Source organism: Canis aureus, chromosome 1 (genome assembly GCF_053574225.1).
Source record: "Canis aureus isolate CA01 chromosome 1, VMU_Caureus_v.1.0, whole genome shotgun sequence".
Taxonomy (NCBI): Eukaryota; Metazoa; Chordata; class Mammalia; order Carnivora; family Canidae; genus Canis; species Canis aureus.
The window spans coordinates 117,333,881-117,355,302 of record NC_135611.1 but is presented as its reverse complement, the minus strand read 5'-3'; the positions used below and the strand labels follow the sequence as shown (position 1 = coordinate 117,355,302).

Genomic DNA, 21,422 nt, shown 5'->3' with positions numbered 1-21,422 from the left:
TCCCCACTGAGTAGGAAGCCCTATGCTGGGCTCAGTCCCAGGAGCCTGGGATCATGACCTGTGCTGAAAGCACTTAACCAACTGAGCCACCCAGGACCCCCAACTATTGAGTTTCAAATACCCCACTAAATGTCCCTGGGCTTAGGGCCAAGGAGGTTGTTAGTAACTTAAGATCACATCAGGGGGGCAGCTCCTGGATTGCAGGTTTGAGGAATACCAGGAATACACACCTCTCTTGATGAGTTATACATACAAACTCCCCTTGCCAAACAGATGAGACTAGAGATAAGCCAGGAAGAGGCAGAGGGCAAAGCTATCTTAGAACTGATTTACAGGGCAGCCCCGGTGGCGCAGCGGCTTAGCGCCGCCTGCAGCCCGGGGTGTGATCCTGGAGACCCCGGATCGAGTCCCACGTCAGGCTCCCTGTGTACAGCCTGCTTCTCTCTCTGCCTGTGTCTCCGCCTCTCTTTCGCTCTCTCTGAATAAATAAATAAATCTTAAAAAAAAAAAAGAAATGATTTACAACCATAATGTTGTTATGGGAGAAACTGAGGGATGTTTAGGTGTGATGGGAAGAAGCCTGATAAGGAGAGGTTGGAAATCCAGCAGAGAGAGATGCCCAAGTGGAGAACCCCTGGCTCTCCAAAGGAACAAGGAAGCAGGAGAGCAGCAGAATTGGAATCTGGGCAAATGGTAGTGCTTATAAGAGGAAATCGAACCTGAAACCCCATGCTGAGAAACAGAATACAGCTGTGCGGTAGAGGCTAAATGTAAGAGTGGGAGGATGATCCAGGAAGAGAACTGGGATATCTGCCATAAGCTGGCAAGTAAGCTAAGCCAGAGCCTTTGGTTAAAGGGTCAAGAGACTCCGTGTGTCTCCTAAACTTCTAAGGTAACTATGGGCAAGTGACTCAGCCTCTCTATACCTCAGTTTGCTCAACCACAAAAAGTGCCAAGAATAGTACTCACCACCTAGGGTAGCTGTGAGGATTCCTGCAAAGTGTGTGGCATCTACTAAGGGTTCAGTAAATAGAAGCTGTCTTTAGGGCATCTGGCTGGCTCAGTCAGAAGAACTTGAAACTCTTGAACTTGGGGTCATGAGTTTGAGCCCCACGTTGAGTGTAGAGATTACTTAAAAGTAAATAAACTTAAAATTTTAAAGCTGCGATTGTTCCTGCAGCCACTTTTATGTTATTAATGGAGAGACAGTACATATAGTACAATGGTTAAGACCACAGGTCATGAAATCACTCCTTTGGTTCAAAACTGGCTCTGCCACTTACCAGCTATGTGAACCTAGGCAAACTGCGGTACTTCTCCGGGTCTCAGTTTCTTAATCAGTAAAAGGCAAGGGGCATATAGGCATATAGTACCGATATACCTTGTCAAAGTGTTAGTGAGAATTTAATATAGTTTAAATAATTTAATATCGGCCAGCCTCGGTGGCGCAGCGGTTTAGCGCCCCCTGCAGCCCGGGGTGTGATCCTGGAGACCCGGGATGGAGTCCCACGTCGGGCTTCCTGCGTGGAGCCTGCTTCCCTCTGCCTCTCTCTCTCTCTCTCTGAATAAATAGTTAAAAAAAATCTTTAAAAATATTTTTAAAAATAAATATCAATTACATAAAATAATAAAAATTAGGTGACAATATATTAAAATATCTATTGCATCACATACTGCAATATACTGTCACACATTATCTTATAAATAACCAAATATTATTTGTTTACTTGGAATAGTGCCTGGCACACAGTATATGTAAACAGTTGTTAGACTGTGAAGACACAGGTGAGAGAGATGAGACAAGTTCCAGAGGCTTTTTGTTCTCTAAAGCTCCCTTTTAGGAAAGAGTTTATTATGGAAAATCTCAAGCATCGAAAGAGAAGAGAGAGGGGTGTTATGAAACGCTGTTACAGTTACAAATATTTTGCCATGCTTGCTTTCATCTTTTCCTCCCACTCTTTTTTGCTTTGTTCGCGCTGGAGGGTTTTAAAGCAAATCCCAGACCTTATTCCTCTAGCGAAGACCTGGATGAGCGTTTGTGATAGAGACGCGCAGCAGGATTCACCGCGGCTTCGGAGCCGCAGCCTGGGACTCAAGCCCTAATCCCCGCCCCTGATCCGCCTCCCTTCTGCAGGTGAACGGGCGACCCGCGCGGCTCCCAGCCCAAGTGTGCGCGGGCGTGGTCGCACGCTGGGCTGAGGGCTCCCGGGTTGTCATCGAGCGGCCCCCCACGCTGCGGGTGCTGGTGGGGCCCGAGGGTGCCGTGGCCTTACGGGCCTCTCCCGCGCTGCGAGGACGCCTCCGGGCGGCCTGCGGGGACTACAACGGAGTTGCAGCCGACGACCTGATGCTCCCAGGACGACTCCGGGGTGCCAGCCTAATCGACGTGTTCCAGGCGTGCCGGGCTCCGGGCTTCAACAACTGGTGAGGACCCTCCGTTCTCCTGCCCGGGTACCTGGCTCACATCGGCAGAGGGCGCGATCCACGTAACTCCCTGCGCCCCACGCTGCCTCGGGGCACTTGGGGGCTCACACCCTCGCTCTGGTGGTCTTCCCACAGCGCCGAGAAGCTGGTTACTCCAGCCGTGACCCAACACTTCACCGGCCGACGCCGTCCCTCTGAACGTCCCCATGGCTAGGACCTCCCGACGCACACCTGCCCTGGCGATGGGAACCCACGGACCTTCCCGAGATTGTTTGAATAAATAACGAGCAAACCTGCTTGTGCCTGTATCTTCCCAGTGGCCCCCCCCCCCGCGCCCCGGGGACGCAAAGTCCCAACCTCTAGTTCCCCGTCTCCCAGGGTCCGGGAGTGAGGTCGGGATCCTGGTCCCTTCCGACCCAAAATCTGACCCCAGCGCCTCGCCCCGCTCCCCCTCCGCGCAGTCGGCTCAAGGACACCGACTCCCCGCGGGGCAGGCCTGGGAACCAGCAGCCCCGCCCCTGAGCCGCAGCGTTGTGACGTAACTGCATCGACAGCCAATGGGACAACGAAGGAGGAGGCGGAAGTCTGGGAGTGCGCGGGCCGGAAGTGCCTGTTGCCGGGCTCGGCCGTTAGGCCTGGGGGCGTCGCTGGGCCGCTGCTCGCGGGGCGTCCCCTGCGGGCGCCCGCGGCCCAGCCGCTACCATGAGCCGGCCCAGCCGCCTGCAGAGGCAAGTTTTGAGCTTGTACCGCGAGCTGCTGCGCGCTGGGCGGGGGAAGCCGGGCGCCGAGGCGCGAGTGCGGGCCGAGTTCCGGCAGCACGCCTCGTTGCCACGCTCCGACGTGCTGCGGATCGAGTACCTGTACCGCCGCGGGCGGCGCCAGCTGCAGCTGCTACGCTCGGGCCACGCCAAGGCCATGGGTGCCTTCGTGCGCCCGCAGGGGCCACCCGAGGAGTCCAGCGGCGCGGGGGCCTCGGGAGCCCAGCCTGACGATGGTGGTGGTCTGAGAAGCCCCCTCGACAGCATGGGGTCACCAGAGACCCCTCCCGATGGGCGGTGACAGGCCGAGGAGCTCACCCGGTAGCACAGGGGAAGCGGGGGCCCTCCTGACTGCGTGGGGGGACCAGGGAACCCACTTGCTGGAAGGGGAGATGTCTTGAGAAGACCAGCTCGATGGATTGGGTGAATTGGAGAGCCCTCCTCGGGACGTGAGGTCCTAGAGACCCCGATGATGGATGCTGAGAGGTGCCTGACCTTGCCCGATCCATGATAACGGGTCGAACTCTCCCCGTGAGGGTTTGGGGCGGCTTGGTTGCCGGCTGGCTGAGCTGTGTCAAGCTGAGAGCTACTTAACCCTAAAGCATGGGGAACCAGGACGCCCGCCGTCAGACAGAAGACGCCCTTCTCCTGACCCCGGGCCCCCCTCTCTTGTGTTTAACTCTGAAAAGAGCAGACTTTTTGCCGAGAACTTTGAGAAGATACCCTGATGAATGGTGAGAAGCCCCGAATCCCCCTTTGGAAAACTTTCTTCCCATTAATTGAGGCAGTCTAGGACCTGGGAGGAAGGGGCTGGGGTATCTTAGCTCCTCTGATCAACTAATGACCCCTCAAGACCTGTACTTGATAGTTCTAATGGGGAACGCTGACTCCTGCACCCTTCTTCCAGGACTGTTGGACAAAAAGAATAAAATTGGGGATGTGATTACTTCCCTGTTGATGGTCTTAAAGATTTCACATGTTTGGGGATTGTTGGAAAGGGCCTCACACACCAGGAAGTGGCTCTCTGGGAGGGATAGGTGTGGAGAGCTGTCTCTTCCTCGCTGGAGCCCTCTAGACTAGAAAATTGGTTGAAGGAGCCTAGTTCTTGCTCCTGGGCAGATCCTTGGGACCTGCCTGGTTTGGGACCACCCTGGTTTGACCCCAAAGAAACCCCAGTTGACCCCCTAATAGAAGGTAGTGAGAGGAGAGAGAAAATGGTGGAGCTGAGGAGACCTGACTAGTAACCCCTGAGGCAGTACTGAGGACCTCAAACCTGGCTGAAGAGTCCAGCCTCAGATACACGCTAGGATCTTTGTTAGCAAGGCCCGGGGTGGGAGAGGAGAGATGGCCCCATAGACCCCAGGCATACCTCCTCCCCTATCCCTGTATTGATCTTCCCTAGACATTCTCTGGGATACTGCATTTTGCAGCACTGAACTGTATTTGCCACCGTGTCGGTTACGTAAATGGAAAGCAGACGAATTCTTAGCAAACGCCATTGGTAAGAGGAGGGGAGCCCAGACCTCTGACCAATGAGAGGATAGACGGAAGAGAAACATGACTGCTCTAATCCCCATAGGGGAAGCAGGTGCACCAAGAGTTATGAAATGGAGTTGAAATTTGAAGAATTATAAGGAGTTTCCCAGATGGTAGGGTTAGGCTTCTAAGCAGGAGGACCAGTGTGGTCAAAGGCCTGGAGGAAAGAAAGGCAGGGTCCCAGCAGGCACCTGGAGTGCCCCCAGAGCATAGGCTGTGTGGCTTGCACACCTGGTTTCCACTACAGCTGTCTCGGCTTGCTCATCTCTCTTCAGCCTCAGTTTTTTTTTTTTTTTTCTTTTATTTATTATTTATGATAGTCACAGAGAGAGAGAGAGGCAGAGACACAGGCAGAGGGAGAAGCAGGCTCCAAGCACCGGGAGCCCGACGTGGGATTCGATCCTGGGTCTCCAGGATCGCGCCCTGGGCCAAAGGCAGGCGCCAAACCGCTGCGCCACCCAGGGATCCCAGGTTTTTTTTTTTTTTTTCATCACGGTGTTCCTGTTAATCTGGGTCTGACTTCATCTCTCTCTGTCCCCCCCCTTTTTTTTTTAAGATTTTATTTATTAATCATAAGAGACACAGAGAGAGAGGCAGAGACACAGGCAGAGAGGCTCCATGCAGGGAGCCTGACGTGGGACTTGATCCCAGGTCTCCAGGATCAGGCCCTGAGCCAAAGGCAGGCGCTCAACCACTGAGCCATCCAGGCATCCCTGACTTCACCTCAGTAAAAGCCAAAGTCATGAAGTGGCTGATAGGTTCCTACCATCCAGCCCTGTATCACTCACCTCTCCCTCTTGCTCACTCCTGGCTCTGAGGATTTGAGTCCTAAGAAGCTCCAGGATGGGAGCTCCTGGCAGAGCCATAGGGTAGTGAGCAAGTTCCCACTGGAGCTGGGTGACCTGGGTCAGGAGGGGAGGGGAGACATTCTACCCAGGTATACAGATGGGTAGAGTTTGTATGGTAGAGGGAATGAGAGGGGAGTGCCTGATTCGAGGGAGGAGATTGTAGGTCATTGGTGATTAAGAGCATGGACTCTGGACCTAGAATGCCTAAGTTTGGATCCCAACTCCAACATTTACTGACCATATGATCATGGGCCTGTGATTTAACCTCTGTTCCTCAGTGCCCTTATCTGTGAAATGGGCATCATACTAGGGCCTCCCTCATGTAACTGTTACAGTGGATTAAATATGTGGCGTGGCAGCAAATGATGTCCGAACTCCGTGACCCTCTTGCCTAGTTGGGTCCACTTGGAGCTGAAGAAGTGGGATCCCAGGAGACTGCCAGCTTCCTGCCCTGAGTCTATCTCTGCGCCTTTGCCCGAAGGCTTTCTGGGGGTTATGGGTTAACACCCTTGGGGGCAGTCCTTCAGCCTGTGAAAGGACAGCAGTCACTGCATGAGTGCAGCAGCCTTCCTGTTTGGTGAGACAATTGCAATGTCTTTTCACAAGGTGCCTCAGCAGTCCCACTATGGGATTGTGCCCAGTTGCCCACAGCAGTTACCAGTCCATAAGCACCTTTAAAAAAAAAAAAAAAAAAAAGAGTCAATTTATTTATTTATGAGAGACACAGGCAGAGGGAGAAGCAGGCTCCTGGCAGAGAGCCTAATACAAGACTCGATCCCAAGACCGCAGGATTACGACCTGAGCCAAAGGCAGACACTCAACCACTGAGCCACCTGGGTGTCTCCCAGAATCATCTTTTTTGGCATGCCCCCTAGCCTGTCTCACTCCCCCCTACTCCAGGAGTCTCCAAGAGACTCCTGTCTCTTGGGATCATGTCCCACAGAAACCTTCCTGAAGTCCTTGGCTCAGAGTATGCCAATATTTACACATGGTTGATACTCTCTGTGTAATAGTTTACTCTGCTAAGGCACAGGGTCAGTGCTTCTCAACCCCCTGGCCCCGTCAAACAGGAATCTCCTGATCTAAGAAAGTGGCTATAAGGGACTGACGGATAATTTGGAGTCTGTATTGTGGATTAATAACAGAATTGAATGGGGATGCCTGGGTGATTCAGTGGTTGAGCGTCTCTGCCTTAGGCTCAGGGTGTGATCCCGAGGTCCTGGGATGCAGTCGCACATCAGGCTCCCTGCAGGGAGCCTCTCTCCCTCTTGTCTCATGAATAAATAAATAAAATCCTTTAAAAAAAAATTCAATGGAGTTGATTTTCCAGATTCTGATAACTGTACTCTAGTGTAAGAGAATGCTTTTGTTCTTAAGAATTATATACAAAGTGGGACGCCTGATTGAGCATGATTGAGCATCTGTCTTTGTGGGTTTTTTTTGTTTGTTTGTTTTGTTTTGTTTTGTTTTGTTTTGAGCATCTGTCTTTGGCTCAGGGCAGGATCCCTGTGCCAGGATCGAGTCCCACATCAGGTTCCTGCGAGTAATCTCTGCCTATGTCTCTGCCTCTCTCTGTGTATCTCTCATGAATAAATAAATAAAATCTAAAAAAAAAAAATACACAAAGTATTTAGGAGTAAGGAGTCTCATGTCTACAACTTAGTCTCAAATGGGTCTAGAATATATGTACATATATAAATATATTAGCAAGAGTGAGAGTGGTGAAGCACCTCTGGTAAAATGTTACCATTTGGTGAATCTGGGTAAAAGGGTCTATGGAAGTTTGCTGAATAAGTCTTAAAAGTTTTCAGCAATTTGCAACAAAGTTACAAAAAAATTAAATGTCAGTGGTCATTCATATTTGGGCACTAGAGATCTTTATACACAGGGCACATTTTTACAAGAGATTTAAAATCTGTAAAACCTGTTTTCTGAGACTATGCATCTTTTTAAAAACAGATTTTATTTATCTATTAGAGAGAATACAAGTAGGGGGAAGTCTGGGAAACTCACAGTACCTGATGAGGAGCCACTAGCCACACCAGCAGGTTACCAACACTTTTTTTTTTTAAGATTTTAAGTAATCTCTACCCAACATGGGGCTCAAACTTACAGCCCCAAGATCAAGAGTCACATGCTCTACCAACTGAGGCAGCCAGGCACTCCACATTACCACCACTCTTGCTCAGCTCCCTCCCTCAGACAGCATTGGATGGCCCTGGATATGAATGATAGGGAAGAATGACTAGGATTTTCTTTAGAGCATAAAAGTACTGTGATTTGATTCTAAAACAGTCCTAGGGCAGCCCGGGTGGCTCAGCGGTTTAGCACAGCCTTCAGCCCTGGGCGTGATCCTGGAGACCCGGGATGGAGTCCCACGTCTGGCTCCCCGCATGGAGCCTGCTTCTCCCTCTGCCTGTCTCTTACTCTCTCTCTGTCTCTCATGAATAAATAAATAATCTTAAAAAAATAATAATCCTGATCTGGAGATTTCACAAATTGCTCATGAGTAAAAGGATATGATGCCTAGGATTGGCTTCAAAGTAATCTAAGGAGAGGGGAGTGGGTGCCTAGGAGGATTAAACAGGATTGGCTCTAAGTTGATAATGACTAGAACTGGTGATGATTCCATAGAGACTTGTAATAGTGTCCCTTCTCCTTTTGTAAAAGTTCAAAAAGGGGATGCCTGGGTGGCGCAGCGGTTTGGCGCCTGCCTTTGGCCCAGGGCGTGATCCTGGAGACCCGGGATTGAATCCCACGTCGGGCTCCCAGTGCATGGAGCTTGCTTCTCCCTCTGCCTGTGTCTCTGCCTCTCTCTCTCTCTCTGTGACTATCATAAAAAAAAAAAAAAAAAAAAAAAAAGAAAGTTCAAAAAGTATCATATTAAAGTTGGGAAAACAAAACAAAATGTAGTGGTCTGGGGGACCTAACACAGATCAGAAGCCTCACCTGATCTGGCCCCATCACCTCTCACCTCATCTCTTCCCACACTCCCCCTTCATGACTCATGCTCCAGACACATTGGCTTCCCCCATGCTCGGCACACTTCTACCTCAAGGCCTTTGCACTTTCCCCCTCTACCTGGAATGCTCTTCCTTCCTGTCTCCACTGTCCAGTATGATAATGGGGAGCAACTTGGGATGTATTTGAAATGTGATGACTCAGAAGAGCACATGACTCTTGATCTTGGGATCGTAAGTTCAAGCCCCACACTGAATGTAGACATAACCTAAATAAATAAATTTTTTTAAAATGTGATTAGGGACTAAGGAATTTTAAAAATTTTTAAATTTTTTAAAAGTTTTATTTATTTGACAGAGAGAGCACACAAGCAGGGGGAACAGCAGAGGGAGAGGGAGAAGCAAGCTATTTGCCAAGCAGGTTGCCCAATGTGAGGTTTGATCCGAGGACCCAGGGATCATGACCTGAGCCGAAGGCAGATGCTTAACCGATTGAGCCACCCAGGCGCCCCTTATTTAGTAGAAATTTGAAAATTAAAGCAACTACTGAAGATGGATATTTGGGTAGCTACTCTGCCCAAATGCCAGAGATTTGTCATTGTCCATCAGGACAGGGGTTTGGGGGTATGCTGGTGGTGGGCGGTGTAGAGGCCACTTTTAGGCAACAGGCTTGAGCAATGAAAACTGGAGCAAGGCAAAAGGGCCCACTAGGGCCCCCAAGCTGAATGCAAAAAGGCTCATTAAGCAACCCCCCTGGAAATAATCATAGGCCCTCCCTGACCAGTGGGCTGCCCTCAACCAGGCCCAGTTACCAAGAGGGGAGAATGCCATACATTCCCATAATGCCTCACTCTGTCCTGTAACTAGAGCCCTGCACCACCGCCTCTTGGTGGACAGTCTCCTTTCCTGTCCTGCCCACTGTTCCCTTGTGTAATCAGTAAACTTCTATTTCCTTTAAAAAATATATAATAATAAAATTATATTTGTGCCTCACATTATATCTGTCTTAGCACTACTCTAGGAGTCCTGGGGCTTGTTTCCTCACTGCAATTTACTATAATCACATAATGACAACATCATGACCTAATTGTCTCCCTGATGCCTTCTCCAGCCACCCTAATTAAATTGTGTCCCCTTTCCTTTTGCCTACTTCCGTTGTCTCCTTGGTGCTTAATCACCATCTGACCTATAACATTTTACCTAGTCCTCTTATTTACTGCCGATCTCCATTAGAGTGTCTGCCCCACCCCCATGGGGACAAGGATTTTTAGCTTGGCATGTTCACTGTCATAGCCCTGGTCTTTGACCAGTAACTGACCCAAAGCAGACACTCAACTTTGAAAGAATGAATGAATGAATGAATGAATGGCACAGATCTGTTCCATTACCCAGTCGGTTGGGTTAGCATTGGCAGGACTCTGCCCACCCTGTTTGTAGTGACTCTGGGGAGACCATGGCTCTTCCTTGGTTGGGACAGAGACTTGGTGCGGAAACAGGACAGACCCAGGTTTGCATTCTGGTTTTTCCCTGAACCTGGAGTCTCAGGATCTGCTGCTTCCTGCCTCCCTCCCTCTGTCCATTCCCCCTTCTGGTGACAGCTCCCTGGTTTCTTTGGAGACCCACCCCTCCCCCATTTCCAGTACACATGATCCAGGCAGGGCTGACAGCAGCTGCCAAGGAAGCAAGTGACACTGGCCAAGGGAGCCAGCTTGGGGACTTTGGTGGGAACTGTAAGGGAAGGGTGACTGTTGTATTGGCTGCTCAATTGGTGGGGTGCTTAGAGGCTTTGAGGGGCACTCGGGCTACCATTAGATAAGAAGCCAAACCAGTGGACAGAACTGAGAGATGGAGATTCCGTGTGTGTTCCTAGCTCAGCTGGGCTTGCAGCCTGAACTTTTCAGTTATCCACAAAAATCAGTTCCCACTTCGGCTTAGATCAGTGGGAATTGGGCTTCAGCTGCTTGCTCCCTGTGTGGCCTTGAGCCATGGCTTCCCCTCTGGAGTTTCAGTTTCCCATTAAGCAGGGACACACCACTGGGTGGTCGTGAGCTTTAAAGAAGGGACATGGGGATCCCTGGGTGGCTCAGTGGTTTGGCGCCTGCCTTCGGCCCAGGGTGTGATCCTGGAGTCCCGGGATCGAGTCCCACATCAGGCTCCCTGCATGGAGCCTGCTTCTCCCTTAGCCTGTGTCTCTGCCTCTCTCTCTCTCTCTCTCTGTGTCTCTCATGAATGAATGAATAAAATCTTTAAAAAAATAATAAAATAAAGAAGGGACGTGTGTTTAGTGCACATCCAGGAGCCTAGCACAGGGCTCTTGTTCTTGAATCTAGTCCTGTTCCTCTTGTCCTGATTGCATACACTCTGAGGAGAGGGTAAGCTTAGACACCTCAGGCTGAGGACTGGACTCAGGACGCAGCCCTGGCAATTCAGCTTGGTGAGGTCAAGACCCTGGGGAAAGGAGGATTTCGCTATCCTATGCCAGGGACGGCCCAGCCTGACAGACATGCAGAATGTTTGGCAGTGCACCTGTATGCCTGCCAGACAGGGGCCTTAGCAGGTGTTGGCAGCTCCCCCACATTGCCTGCATCCTTCCCTACACACCCCTAGCTTCCTGGTGCAAGCACCCATGCCTCTTTGCCTGAGAAGCCTTGACAGACAGGAGAGGCTGGAAGTGTAGGGGAGTTAGCATCTCCAGGAATAGTCCCCATTCCAATGAGATATGGAAGCTGGAGCATAAATGTCACAACTTCTTCACCCTTTGGTTGTATTCTCCCAGAGGCCCCTAGTGGGGTGGAACCCCAGGAGCCCAGAGCAGCAACCAGCTCATTAGCTGCCTTCCCTGGCTCACTTCCTCACTCCCCTGTTAATCTGCCTAGGGGGTCACCTCCCTAATGAACTACTTGTGCTAGAATCTTTGTCTCCGGGATCCCAATCCAAGATGGGGTGATTCAGTTCTGTGTTGTACACTCAAAGCGAAGGGATCTGTGGAGGGGGCTGTCCAGACATCAGAGCTGGATCCCAAATTCTGAACTCACACACCTAATATCCTCACGCATTCCGCTGTGGTCTGTATGTTTGTGCCCCCTCAACCTTCATGTTGAAATCCTAACCCCCAATGTGATAGTATTAGGAGGTGAGGCCTTTAGGAAGTGATCAGGTCATGATGGTGGAACCCTCATGGAAGGGACTTAGATCCCTTATAAAAGAGAGAACCCTGATCCTTCTGTCACATGAGGAGACGGCGAGAAGGCGACCATCTGTGAAGCAGGAAGCCGATCTTCATCTGCTGGCACTGTGATCTTGGACTTCCCAGCCTCCAGGACTGTGAGAAACGAACTTCTATTGTTTATAAGCTACCCAGTCTGTTATTTTGTTATAGCAGGCCCAACGGACTAAGACACGTCCTTTGACAGTGACCATTTATTACATATTTCCGGGCTGTGTACTCAGATTGGTGGGGGGCCATTGACGTAGCTGAGCACCAGGTAAGGTGTCCTGGCCAGTCGGGCAGGAGAGCAGCAGGACCCTCCTGTCAGTGGCAGGAGCAATGTGGCACCCACCAGGAGAAAGAGGAGGAAGAGAAGGAGGAAGGTCAGGGACTGCCTGGAGGCAGGAGGACGGGCTCTGTGGAGGGAAATATGGTGTGAAATGCAGTGTTAAACTGCCACCTTGAGCCCTGTACCCCACACCCCCAGAGCCATCTCCCAAGCATCTCACCCAGGGTCTACCTCCAACATCACATCCTGGAGACTGGGAGGCGTTTGCTTCTTGTCCTAAGAGGAGACAGCAGCCAGCAGCAGAATGGATGGAAGTAGCACTTAGTCTGGATCCTTCCTTACTATAACAGACCTACAGGGCTGAGTTTATTTTTCCTCCTTTCCTGGCACGTCCTGAACCCTCAGGACCCAACCACATGGACTTGGAACATCTCCTAGTGTGGTGGGTATCTGTGTCTGCCCTCCATCCAGTCTTCCTGTTCCTGATGACAGTGGCTTAATGAGGGCAGGGGCTGGAGGCCATCCTGCCTTCCCACCCACAGGCCTTTGGGTGCTTGAGTAGCTGACCCCACACGACTCCACTTCCATGACTGGGCATGTAAGCCAGATCTGGCCAATGAGAGCACTCCATCAGCTTGGCCACCGTGATTGGTTCAGGGTGTAGGCCATGACCCAAGCTGGCCAAGTGGGAATCAGCCCTGGACTTCACTGCCAGTAGGTCGGTGGCACTCTGCTTCTCCTCGGGTGGATAAACCAGTGGGATGTGAGTGTTTAGCTGCTGGGCAGCCATTTGCTGAGAAGAAAACCACCTTGGAGAAATAGAGCCCAAGAGAGGGAAGGGCTGAGCCCTGGATAGCACCTGAGATCTTCTCAGCAGCACCTGGACTTTTCAGTTACATGAAAAAATATCATCCATTTTTTTGTGTAATTCAATTTGGGTTAGGTTTCTGTCACTTGCCATCAAGATTCTCGAGTGATACCCCTGGCTGAGGACCAGCTCACCTGAGACTTCCGGAGCAGGGAGCGTCTTCGGTGACCTGCTAAGTGTTTCCGGTGGCTGAAGCCCGACATGAGCATGTCCTGTGGGGAAAGAGAGGTGGGGGGGTCCTTGGAGAACTAGCAACAGACAAAATTGGTCAAGGGCCAAGATGGGCTTGTCATAGAGATGAGATTCTGGGGGAAGAAAAAGGTCTCAGGGAGAGATGAAGACAGGGGCAGAGACGAAAAACCAAGAGAGAAGAGATATTACTTATTCATTCATTCAACAAATATTTAATGAGTGTCCATTACATGCCAGGCACTGTTCTAGAATCTATAAACTGGCAAAGTCCTGGTGTCCATAGAACTTATTTTCTAGCAGAGAGACCACACATTCATAAATAAATGTACAATGTCAAGATGCGATAAGTGCTGCTAGGAAATAAAGAGCTTACGGAGTGATCATGTCTGGAGGTCAGGGCAGGCCTCTCTGAGGAGGTGACATTTCGGAGGGCACCTGGCTGGCTCAGTTGGCAGAGCATGTGAGTTCAAGACCCATGTTGGGCATAAAACTCAGTTAAAAAAGTAATAAAATTTAAAAAATTTTAAAAAGGTGATATTTGAGGAAAGACTGGAATGAAGTGAGGAGATGAAGGAGGCATGAGTCTGGGAGCTTTGGGAGTGGGAGTGAACTGGGAATGTTTAAAAACCAGGAGGTTAATGTGGCTGCAGAGTGGAGAGTAAGGAAGAGGGAAAGGAAATGAGGACACGCAGATAGAGACCATAAGAGAGAAACAGAGATAGAGAAGTCCCAGAGATCAAGAGACAGGAGGAGGGAGGGAGGACAACACTGAGACAGCAAGAGAGAAAGAGACCCAGAGAGACAGAGCCACCAAGACGCCCTTGAAAGGGAAGTACCCCAAAAGAGGCGTCCCAAGGGTGCCTGTGGGGGAGGGGTATCCCCCACCTGCTCTCACCTCAAGGTCTTGTCCCCTGCCCTGGGGGCCTCTATGGCCACACAGCTCACAAGGAGCTCCTGGCATCCAGGCTGTCTTTCGCCCCAAGGGCCTGAGGCCTCCAACATCCCCTGCTGGGTCCCACTCCAACTCTGCGGGAATGGGGAGGCTACTTGGCGCCCAGGGTCCCCACACCCCACTAGGTCCTGGTCCATCCACGTCGCCCTCGACTTCCAAGTCCTGGTCCAGTGGGTTGGCTTCCTCAAATACCTGGGCAGAGGACAGAGTCATGGGGGTTGTGGAATTGGTTCCTGGAGCGGGGACTGCCAGGGTGGGCCATACCAGGCTATAGGTGACCAGCTGGGCCTGCAGCCACCACAGTCGCCGAAAGATGCTGCCTCGGTGGGCTCTGAGGGCCCTCAGGACCTGCTCCAGGGACGCCCGGGCCTGAGGCTCACTCCGCTGTGCTAGCCCCTCACCAAATGCCAGCAGTGCATCCACACGCTCAGCTGCCCCACGTAGGTCTGCCTGTAGGGTCTGGGGGCACAAGGTTAGACACCCCCACACACACACAACATACCCATTCCCACACACAGCAGGAGCTCCAGAGATCTGGGACTTGGAATTACATCCCTTCTCTCCTACCCAGACATCTGGAACATGGAATAAACCCATTTCCCACCCTAGGAAGCTGGTACCCATTCGAGAGGCCCTGCCCTCCCTCCCACATTTTGGCCTCCCGCTGCCCACCTGCAGCTGGACCATCCTGCTCTGGGCTGATGCCCAGGGCCCCAGGCCTTGCTCTAGGTCCTGCAGCCGGAGGCCCAGCCCCAACAGGCATAGCGATAGACTGTCCTGCTCAGCCTCCAATACCTCCTGGCCAGAGATGAGATGCTGGGGAACACAAGGGGCGGAGTTAGGGCTGGTAGGCCAACAAAGACCTTGCCCCTACTCCCATTGCCACCCATCTCCTGCAGGCTCCTCCTGTAGCAGCGTCCCTCCCTGGGTCTGTACCAGGGTGGCTCCCACCTGGAATCCTTCCTGGTGGAACCAGGCCTGAAGACCTCTAGTTCAAAGCCTCCAGGTTTTCAAGGCTCCTAGAAACATGGACATACGGGGTCTGGGGGCCCAGACAGGGAGGAGTGATGGTGATGGAGCTGGATATCCCCACAAGGAATAGGACTGTACAGGGTCAATGATGAAACCATTCTCTCCCAGTCGGTAAAATAATGAAGTGATTATAGTGATTGGTAAAGAATAATTTCCTAGAACATTCCCCTCACCCCCACCCCCAGATGCCCAATGCTTTCCCAGACTCATCATCTCATCCCCAGATTCTGGGGGAGAGAAAATGGGGGCTGGCCCAAGGGCCCTGGATCACCTCAGCTTACCTCCCGGTGTCTGCCTCCAGCTGGGTCCTCACTGGAAGAGGGTGTTGGCCATCTGAGAGGACCAACAGTAGGCTCAGTGCCCCTCAACCCACCCTGGAAGTATTTGGGAGGATCCAAGGAGTCTGACCCGTTTCTGGGCTGGAGGTATGAAGCACTGACAGGCCTCTGTGTGAGCCGAGTCATCCACCCTACCTACCCCTGTCCCCAGCTCCCTCTGCCATGTCCCTAGGTGATTACAGCCACAGTACCTCTCCCCCTCAAAATGCCTCTGCTACTGCCCCCACCCTTTTGGGGCCCAAGTTTCAGAAACCCCAGCCCCTACCTGATTCTCTCCTCTCCAGATGCAGAGCAGATGGTGCATCCAGCAACGTCCAGTTCCCTAGGGGCTCCAGGGGGGTGGCTGAGGGGCTCTGAGGGGAGTCTAGGGCCCAGGGATGGGGGCAGGGCCATAGCTGGGAGCCTGAGGACAGAGTCAGTGAGGATCCCCAGTGAGAGCTCTTTTTCTGGCCAGGGGTATCCCCCCAGACCTCCTCAGTAGGACTTACCCAGGCAGGTAAGTCCTTACCTTAGGCCGGAGGCAGCCAGAGGCCCAGGAGCAGGCTCAGCTCCACCTCCTTACCAGTGGAACCTGGACTCAGGTAATTTGATGCCCAGCTCAGGTGAGAGCAGCATTTAACTCCTTCCTCTCTAGGGGGCCAGTTGGCTGAACCTCCCAGGCTCACCCCATTCATCCCACCTAAGGGGTTTCCACATAGGACCCTGACCCCTCAAGAGCCCTGGACTCCACCCCACTCAATGACCCCCATACACCCAGACCCAGGGCCCACACCATCCAAGGTCCCAGACGCAGTGCCCCTCAGGAACTCATGCATCTGCCCCTCTACCCAATCCAAGACCAAGGAAAGATTTTTGCTGGTTTATTTGAAATGGGACCTCTTCCTGTAGTTCCCACAAAGTTACTGGGAAAATATATAACCCTGGGAATGGGGGAGAGGGGAGCCGCCTCTGCCCCAGGGTTCCAAGGTCACAGGGTCGCAGATATCAGGAGGCGGAGAGCCCCAGAATGAGTCCACCTGGCATCACTTGCTGAGCAGGAGGCCGGTGCGCAGCACGCGGGGCACGCGGCGGATGGTCAGCGAGACGCGCGTGCCACGGACCAGGCTGGCTCCGGGCCGCGCTGACGGGCAGGCGGCGGCGTTGGGTGGCAGGGAGGTGGCGTCCAGCGCGTCTACGCGGGCAGCTGCGATGCCGTGGAGGAGGCGCGTGTAGGCGGTGCCTCGGAGCACCAGCAGGCTGCGCGGTTCCAGCAGCAGCGAGGTGGCTGGCCGGGGCGGGGCCCGAGGCTGCGGGGCGGGCTCAAGGTCAGCGGGTCCCCAGAAGTCAGGGGGCTAGGTTGGGGGTGGGGAGGGGTTAGTGAGTTCTAGGGGCAAAGGCTGAGGGGCAAGCGTGCTCCCAGGGATAAGCTCTGGAGCGCAAATCCTACGGGGGTCTTGGCTAGTCGGGGAGGATGGAGGGCAAGACCAGCAGGCCCTTGGAAGTGGGCATAAAGTTGGCTGCAGCTTGCACCCAGGGATCAGCAGCCCTAGGAACTGGATGGAACTGGACTGAGGGCTTGGCCAAAGTTAGGAAGTGGGGCTAGAGGGATGAACACAGGCGACGAGGGTCCGGTGTGGTCTGGGTCTGTCTGCAGACATCAGGATGTTTGAGGACACCAGCACAGTAGAAGGGGGTGTCAGCCTACCCAGGAGCATGTAGGGCTAAAAAGGAGCAGCTGGGTTTCCTAGGGAGTTTCTGTGAACTGTGAGGTGTCAGAAATGCATTCTCAAAGGTCTGGGAAGCTGCAGTCATGCGCAGTCCTCGCAAAGGGAGTCAGTGTATCTGGGGCGTCCTTGAGCAACGAGTCATGGGTTGACTCCCCAAGGAGAATCTGAAGTGTCCTACCAGGCGGATCTACACTATTGGAGTGGCAGAGAGGTCTGTGTCGGGGTGCCCTGTGCAGTGGGCAAAGAGGATGCCTAAAAGGAATATCAGAGACACCCCTGAGTAAATGGTGTTGAGGAATCTGAGGATATCAGTTATCTACTGGAGTGTTGGGGAGTCCTGCATAAGGTATATGGACCTTGGGCTATTGGGGGCACTCCGAATATGTGGGGCCAGGGGATCTGTAGGGCATTGGGGGATCCACTTTGAGGGGACTGGGGAAGGTGTCTGGGAAAGTATCAGGGGTACCTTGCAAGTAGGAGGGGTTGGGGCCCTCTTGGAGGATGTGGATTGTCAGAATGCCCACGAGTGGCTGGGGCAGGGTCTCAGGGCCCACCTGCTCGGCAGGGTCATCATCCTTTGGCTGCCGCGGCTCGTAGAGGTCCAGCATGGTGTGGGAGCCCAGGCTGATGGTGCTGACGGTCGGGTAGTAGAGTGGCCCGTCCTCGTGGGGCTAGGGAGTGGGCACCAGGGCTGGACAGGGCAGGAGTCCACACCCCCCACCCTCTGGGGCTCAAGGAGGGCGCCCCAGCTTGGGATGGGGAGGTGAATGCCTGCTGGAGGTATGTGGCTACTGAATGAGTAGAGGTGGGTCAACATGATGCCCTGTCCCATGGTGGATCAGAGGTCTGGGGATTAGGGTGAAGGTGTGTGGTTACCATGATGCCCTCCCCAGGCAGATACTGGTTCACAAGGACGTGGTTGGCTGGGAGACCCCCAAAAAGGCTGAGGTCAGATACTTTGTCCACGTAGCGCTGGAGCCACAGAGGCAGCCGCTCAGGAACCATCCCCCGGGGATGGGGGAGCCCACCTGGGAGAGGGCAATGGGGTCCTGAGGACACCCAACCAAGGAGCCCTGGCACCTGGAGTCCCCATTAGGGATATCCCAGTGGCTGGAAGCACTCTGACCCTGGGGAACCTCCGACTCTGGAGATCACTACCCGATGCTTCCAAGATGTCTTGACTTCTTTAAACTTCTGGACACTGCGAGATATCCCCAACTCATCAGGAAATCCCTAGTCTCTCAGAATTTCCACTCACCCCTCAGAATCCTCCTGGCCTTTTGAATCCCTTTAACCCTCAAGAACCCACCCAGTGCCTTGAGTATCCAATCTGAGCCACCTGCCCCAGCGTATATCCCCAAACTGCCCATGCCCCTGGTAGGGACACTTACCCCAGTTCTGTAACTTCCTCCCTGAGAGCTGGGTCCACTTTGGCTTTGGGGCATTGAAGACCTAGGAGGTTGGGAGGGGTCAGTCCTTTTTCAGGATCACCCTCACTGATTCTCGCACCCAGGTCAACATAGGGCCCTCTACCTGGGGTTGAAATGGGTCATCTCAAAGTCTGTGGGATTGTTCTCTGATACAGTGTTCCCAGGCCTGTGTTATTTGCCCTCTTCCCTGTGTCCAAGATCAGGAAAGGACCCACAGCTACACAATCGTGGTCTGAATCTACTGAGAGCTCTGGGCTAGACTGAGCTCTTTTAATCCAGCAAATAGTGTGCACTCTGTAATTTCCTGAATCCTGGGCTCTCTCAGCACAGCCTGACTTCTGGAACCTCTTTGTTCCCAGCACCCGGGGGGAGGAAATGTGCTAGGCTGGGCTATCTCAGCATAGCAAAGAGAGTACTTTGAAAATTCTCCACTGCCAAGATCCTGTGGGTCTCGAATGGGCAATCTCCAAGAAGTCTGTACTCCACTCAATAATCTCATTTCTTTCATGGTTATGGGGCTGGAATGGGCTATCTCAGCACACGAGTGTGTTCTGTGGGGGACCTGGGTGGCTCAGTTGGTTAAGCACCCGACTGATTTCAGCTCAGGTCATGATCTCAGGGTCCTGCATCAGTCTCTGTGCTCTCCCTCTGCCCCGCCCTCTCCCCCCGCCCCACCACCACCCCGCTCAGGCGCTCACTATCTCTCCCTCTCAAATAAATAAACAAAATCTTTTAAAAACAACAACAACAAAAAGTCTGTGCTCTGCAGCTAACTTATTCCTGGGACTCAAACTAGACAAGATTACTTGGGGTAGCACAAGGAAGCTCTGTGCTCTGTAACTAAGTCTCTGAAGCTGCAAAAGCTCTGAGCTTTATAAATTCTATCCCCCACCCCCCACCCCGATTCTTAAGAATAGAATATAGAATACTGGGCCATTTCAGCACAGGTGATCTGTGCTTGGTAACCTTGTTACCAAGACTTTGGGTCTATGCTGAGCTATTTCAGCAGAGGGAAGAGGTTACCCTGTAGCATTCTGATACCTGGGTTATGTCAGCACAGAAAACTGAAACTGCAAAGTCTTAATTCCCCAAACCTCAAGGGCCTGAACTGGGCTATCTCAGTCTATATGTATAATTCCCCTTTCTCTATGATAGCAGGATTGGGCTCTCTTAGTAGAGAGGGTATGAGGTTTCTAACTTCCTTGTTTCTAGCATAAGGAATCTGTTTTTAGCAATAACATCTGTTTGGAGGCCATACTGGGCTATCCCAGCACAGGGAGTCTGAGCTGCATAATAACTACCTTTCTAAGAATCAGTTTGGTTTCCCCTAAGCTGCCTGGGAAAGGCTCTTTCTGATAGACCCAGCAGGTCCTGCGAGAGCAGCAAGTAGGGAAGAGGAGGGATGGGTGCTGGGTGGCACTCTCCTTCCTGCCAGGATCTTCACTGTAGCCTTAGGGGTTGGGGAGGGATCTGAGAAGGAGGGAAAAACACGACAGAAGGGTGTTGAGGTTACCTGTCGAAGCAAATACTCTTCCTCTTCCTTGGAGATGAAGTCAGGGACATAGTAGATTACAGGTGGTGCCTAGGATAGAGAACCCCCTGAAAGTGCGGCCCTTCAACCTACATAGGAGCCCTAGTAGCACTGAGCAGACCCTCCCTCTAAGAGAGGCTCCAGATGTTTGTTCCCAGACAGATCAGGGCCTGGCGTCAAAGGACTAATGCCCATTTGGGGGGTGGGAAGTGGGGAGTGGGAAGCGAGCAGTCCCAGCCCACAAACCCAGGAGTCAGCCTATCTATCCCCACTCTTACTCTCCCACCCTCTAGTCCCCACCTTCACCCTCTGCACCCCCAGTCCTGACAACCTGCTCCACCCTGTACGGTTCCAGGGCGGGGACCCTGGCGTCCTGATCTTCCATCGACACCAACTCCATGCACCCAGTCCTGTGGGGAAGGGGAGGACACTCTGAAGTCACCAAGCTTCCCACCCTCAGGCTATGACCCCATTTTCGGCTTTATCAAGGGCCAGGGCCTCACCTCAGCTCTACAGGGAATACTCACTTGGTTTCCACCTGAGTCCTCGGCATCTCGAAAGCCACCCAGACACAGTGAGCACCCAGAACATTGCCCCGCTGCCCCAAACTCCATCCACAACGTCTCATCCAACGGCACACATTTTTGCCCTCTTAAGCCTCTCACGGAGAACATCCTCTGACCTCACTGGGAGCCGTTCTCAAGAGCTCCACGCAGGGCCTCCAGGGCTGCACCCCAAAGCCCCTTCAAAGAGTTTGAGACCCCCTCCTAACAACTTCAGACTTGCAACCATGAGTCTGGGTCTCCAACAGTATTCACGGTCACCATGCGCCCTCCTCCTGCCTCCAGCCCTTCAGACGCCCCATTCTGAACACCCGCGTGCCCCCGATCCGAGTCTCAGGAAGGCCCACTCTCCGTCTCCTCGGATCCCCCCATTCTGGACCCCTTCACACTTCTCCTCCCGAGCGCCCCTTCCCTGCAGCAACCTTAGGCCTTTAGTCTGAAGCCTGGCTCCTCTCCAACCTTCTCTACCTGAACCCCTTAGACTCCCCACACCGAGTCTTCTAGAATCCCACGCTCTGAGCTTCCCTGGAATTCCCACCTGAGCTTCCCCAGGTCCCCGTTCTCAGCCCTCTCGGACCCCATCTCCGTCCCCAGCCACCCCCAAAACTGACCGTCCACCAGCGGCCCCTCCAATACCCGAATTAAACACCCCCATTCCCTTCCCAGCCGCTTCCGCCCACGTTCCTGACGCAGTTTCCTCAAACCAACGGGAATTCTCAAAGGTCCTGAGGCTCCGCCTTCCACCCAATCGGCGCTCTCGCCCTGTATTGTCCCGCCCCCCACCCTC

The 21,422-nt window shown here is 52.9% G+C and overlaps 4 protein-coding genes across 25 annotated transcripts in view; 2 read left to right on the top strand and 2 right to left on the bottom strand.

The window, feature by feature from the left end:
- The window catches only part of LOC144312279 (IgGFc-binding protein-like), a 31,999-nt gene extending 29,132 nt beyond the window's left edge, over positions 1-2,867 (top strand). Inside the window, exons 13-14 of the mRNA XM_077894810.1 lie at positions 2,135-2,424; positions 2,560-2,867. Of these exons, the coding sequence (XP_077750936.1) occupies positions 2,135-2,424; positions 2,560-2,638 (369 nt within the window). The 3' untranslated portion in view covers positions 2,639-2,867. The remainder of the gene's footprint in view (positions 1-2,134; positions 2,425-2,559) is intronic.
- A 147-nt stretch (positions 2,868-3,014) lies between these two features.
- On the top strand, positions 3,015-4,128 carry SDHAF1 (succinate dehydrogenase complex assembly factor 1). Its single transcript, XM_077853945.1, has one exon. The coding sequence runs from the start codon at positions 3,127-3,129 to the stop codon at positions 3,481-3,483; it is 357 nt and encodes a 118-aa protein (XP_077710071.1). The 5' UTR covers positions 3,015-3,126; the 3' UTR covers positions 3,484-4,128.
- Positions 4,129-11,931: 7,803 nt separating this feature from the next.
- Positions 11,932-16,560, bottom strand: SYNE4 (spectrin repeat containing nuclear envelope family member 4). 6 transcript variants are annotated; one of them, XM_077853767.1, is made up of 9 exons: positions 15,914-16,102; positions 15,671-15,808; positions 15,349-15,400; positions 14,708-14,851; positions 14,300-14,494; positions 13,979-14,227; positions 13,026-13,103; positions 12,244-12,299; positions 11,932-12,150 (listed from the first exon to the last, which is right to left on the bottom strand). In XM_077853767.1, exons 2-9 carry the CDS (start codon positions 15,796-15,798, stop codon positions 11,973-11,975), a joined length of 1,080 nt encoding a protein of 359 aa, XP_077709893.1. In that variant the 5' UTR covers positions 15,799-15,808; positions 15,914-16,102; the 3' UTR covers positions 11,932-11,972. The 6 variants fall into 6 exon arrangements, with proteins under 6 accessions (XP_077709893.1, XP_077709856.1, XP_077709873.1 ...); XM_077853730.1 differs by lacking the exon at positions 15,914-16,102 and adding an exon at positions 16,422-16,560 and having other exon boundaries at positions 12,255-12,299; positions 13,979-14,494; XM_077853747.1 differs by having other exon boundaries at positions 12,255-12,299; positions 15,671-16,102.
- Positions 16,251-21,359, bottom strand: ALKBH6 (alkB homolog 6). Of its 17 annotated transcripts, none has more exons than XM_077853827.1 (8): positions 21,272-21,359; positions 20,600-20,625; positions 20,404-20,482; positions 20,055-20,123; positions 18,503-18,563; positions 17,988-18,160; positions 17,578-17,782; positions 16,251-16,691 (listed from the first exon to the last, which is right to left on the bottom strand). In XM_077853827.1, the coding sequence occupies exons 2-8, from the start codon at positions 20,623-20,625 to the stop codon at positions 16,390-16,392; spliced, it is 915 nt and encodes a 304-aa protein (XP_077709953.1). In that variant the 5' UTR covers positions 21,272-21,359; the 3' UTR covers positions 16,251-16,389. The 17 variants fall into 17 exon arrangements, with proteins under 17 accessions (XP_077709953.1, XP_077709944.1, XP_077709963.1 ...); XM_077853818.1 differs by having other exon boundaries at positions 21,247-21,320; XM_077853837.1 differs by having other exon boundaries at positions 21,174-21,287.
- Between the last annotated feature and the right edge of the window lie 63 nt (positions 21,360-21,422).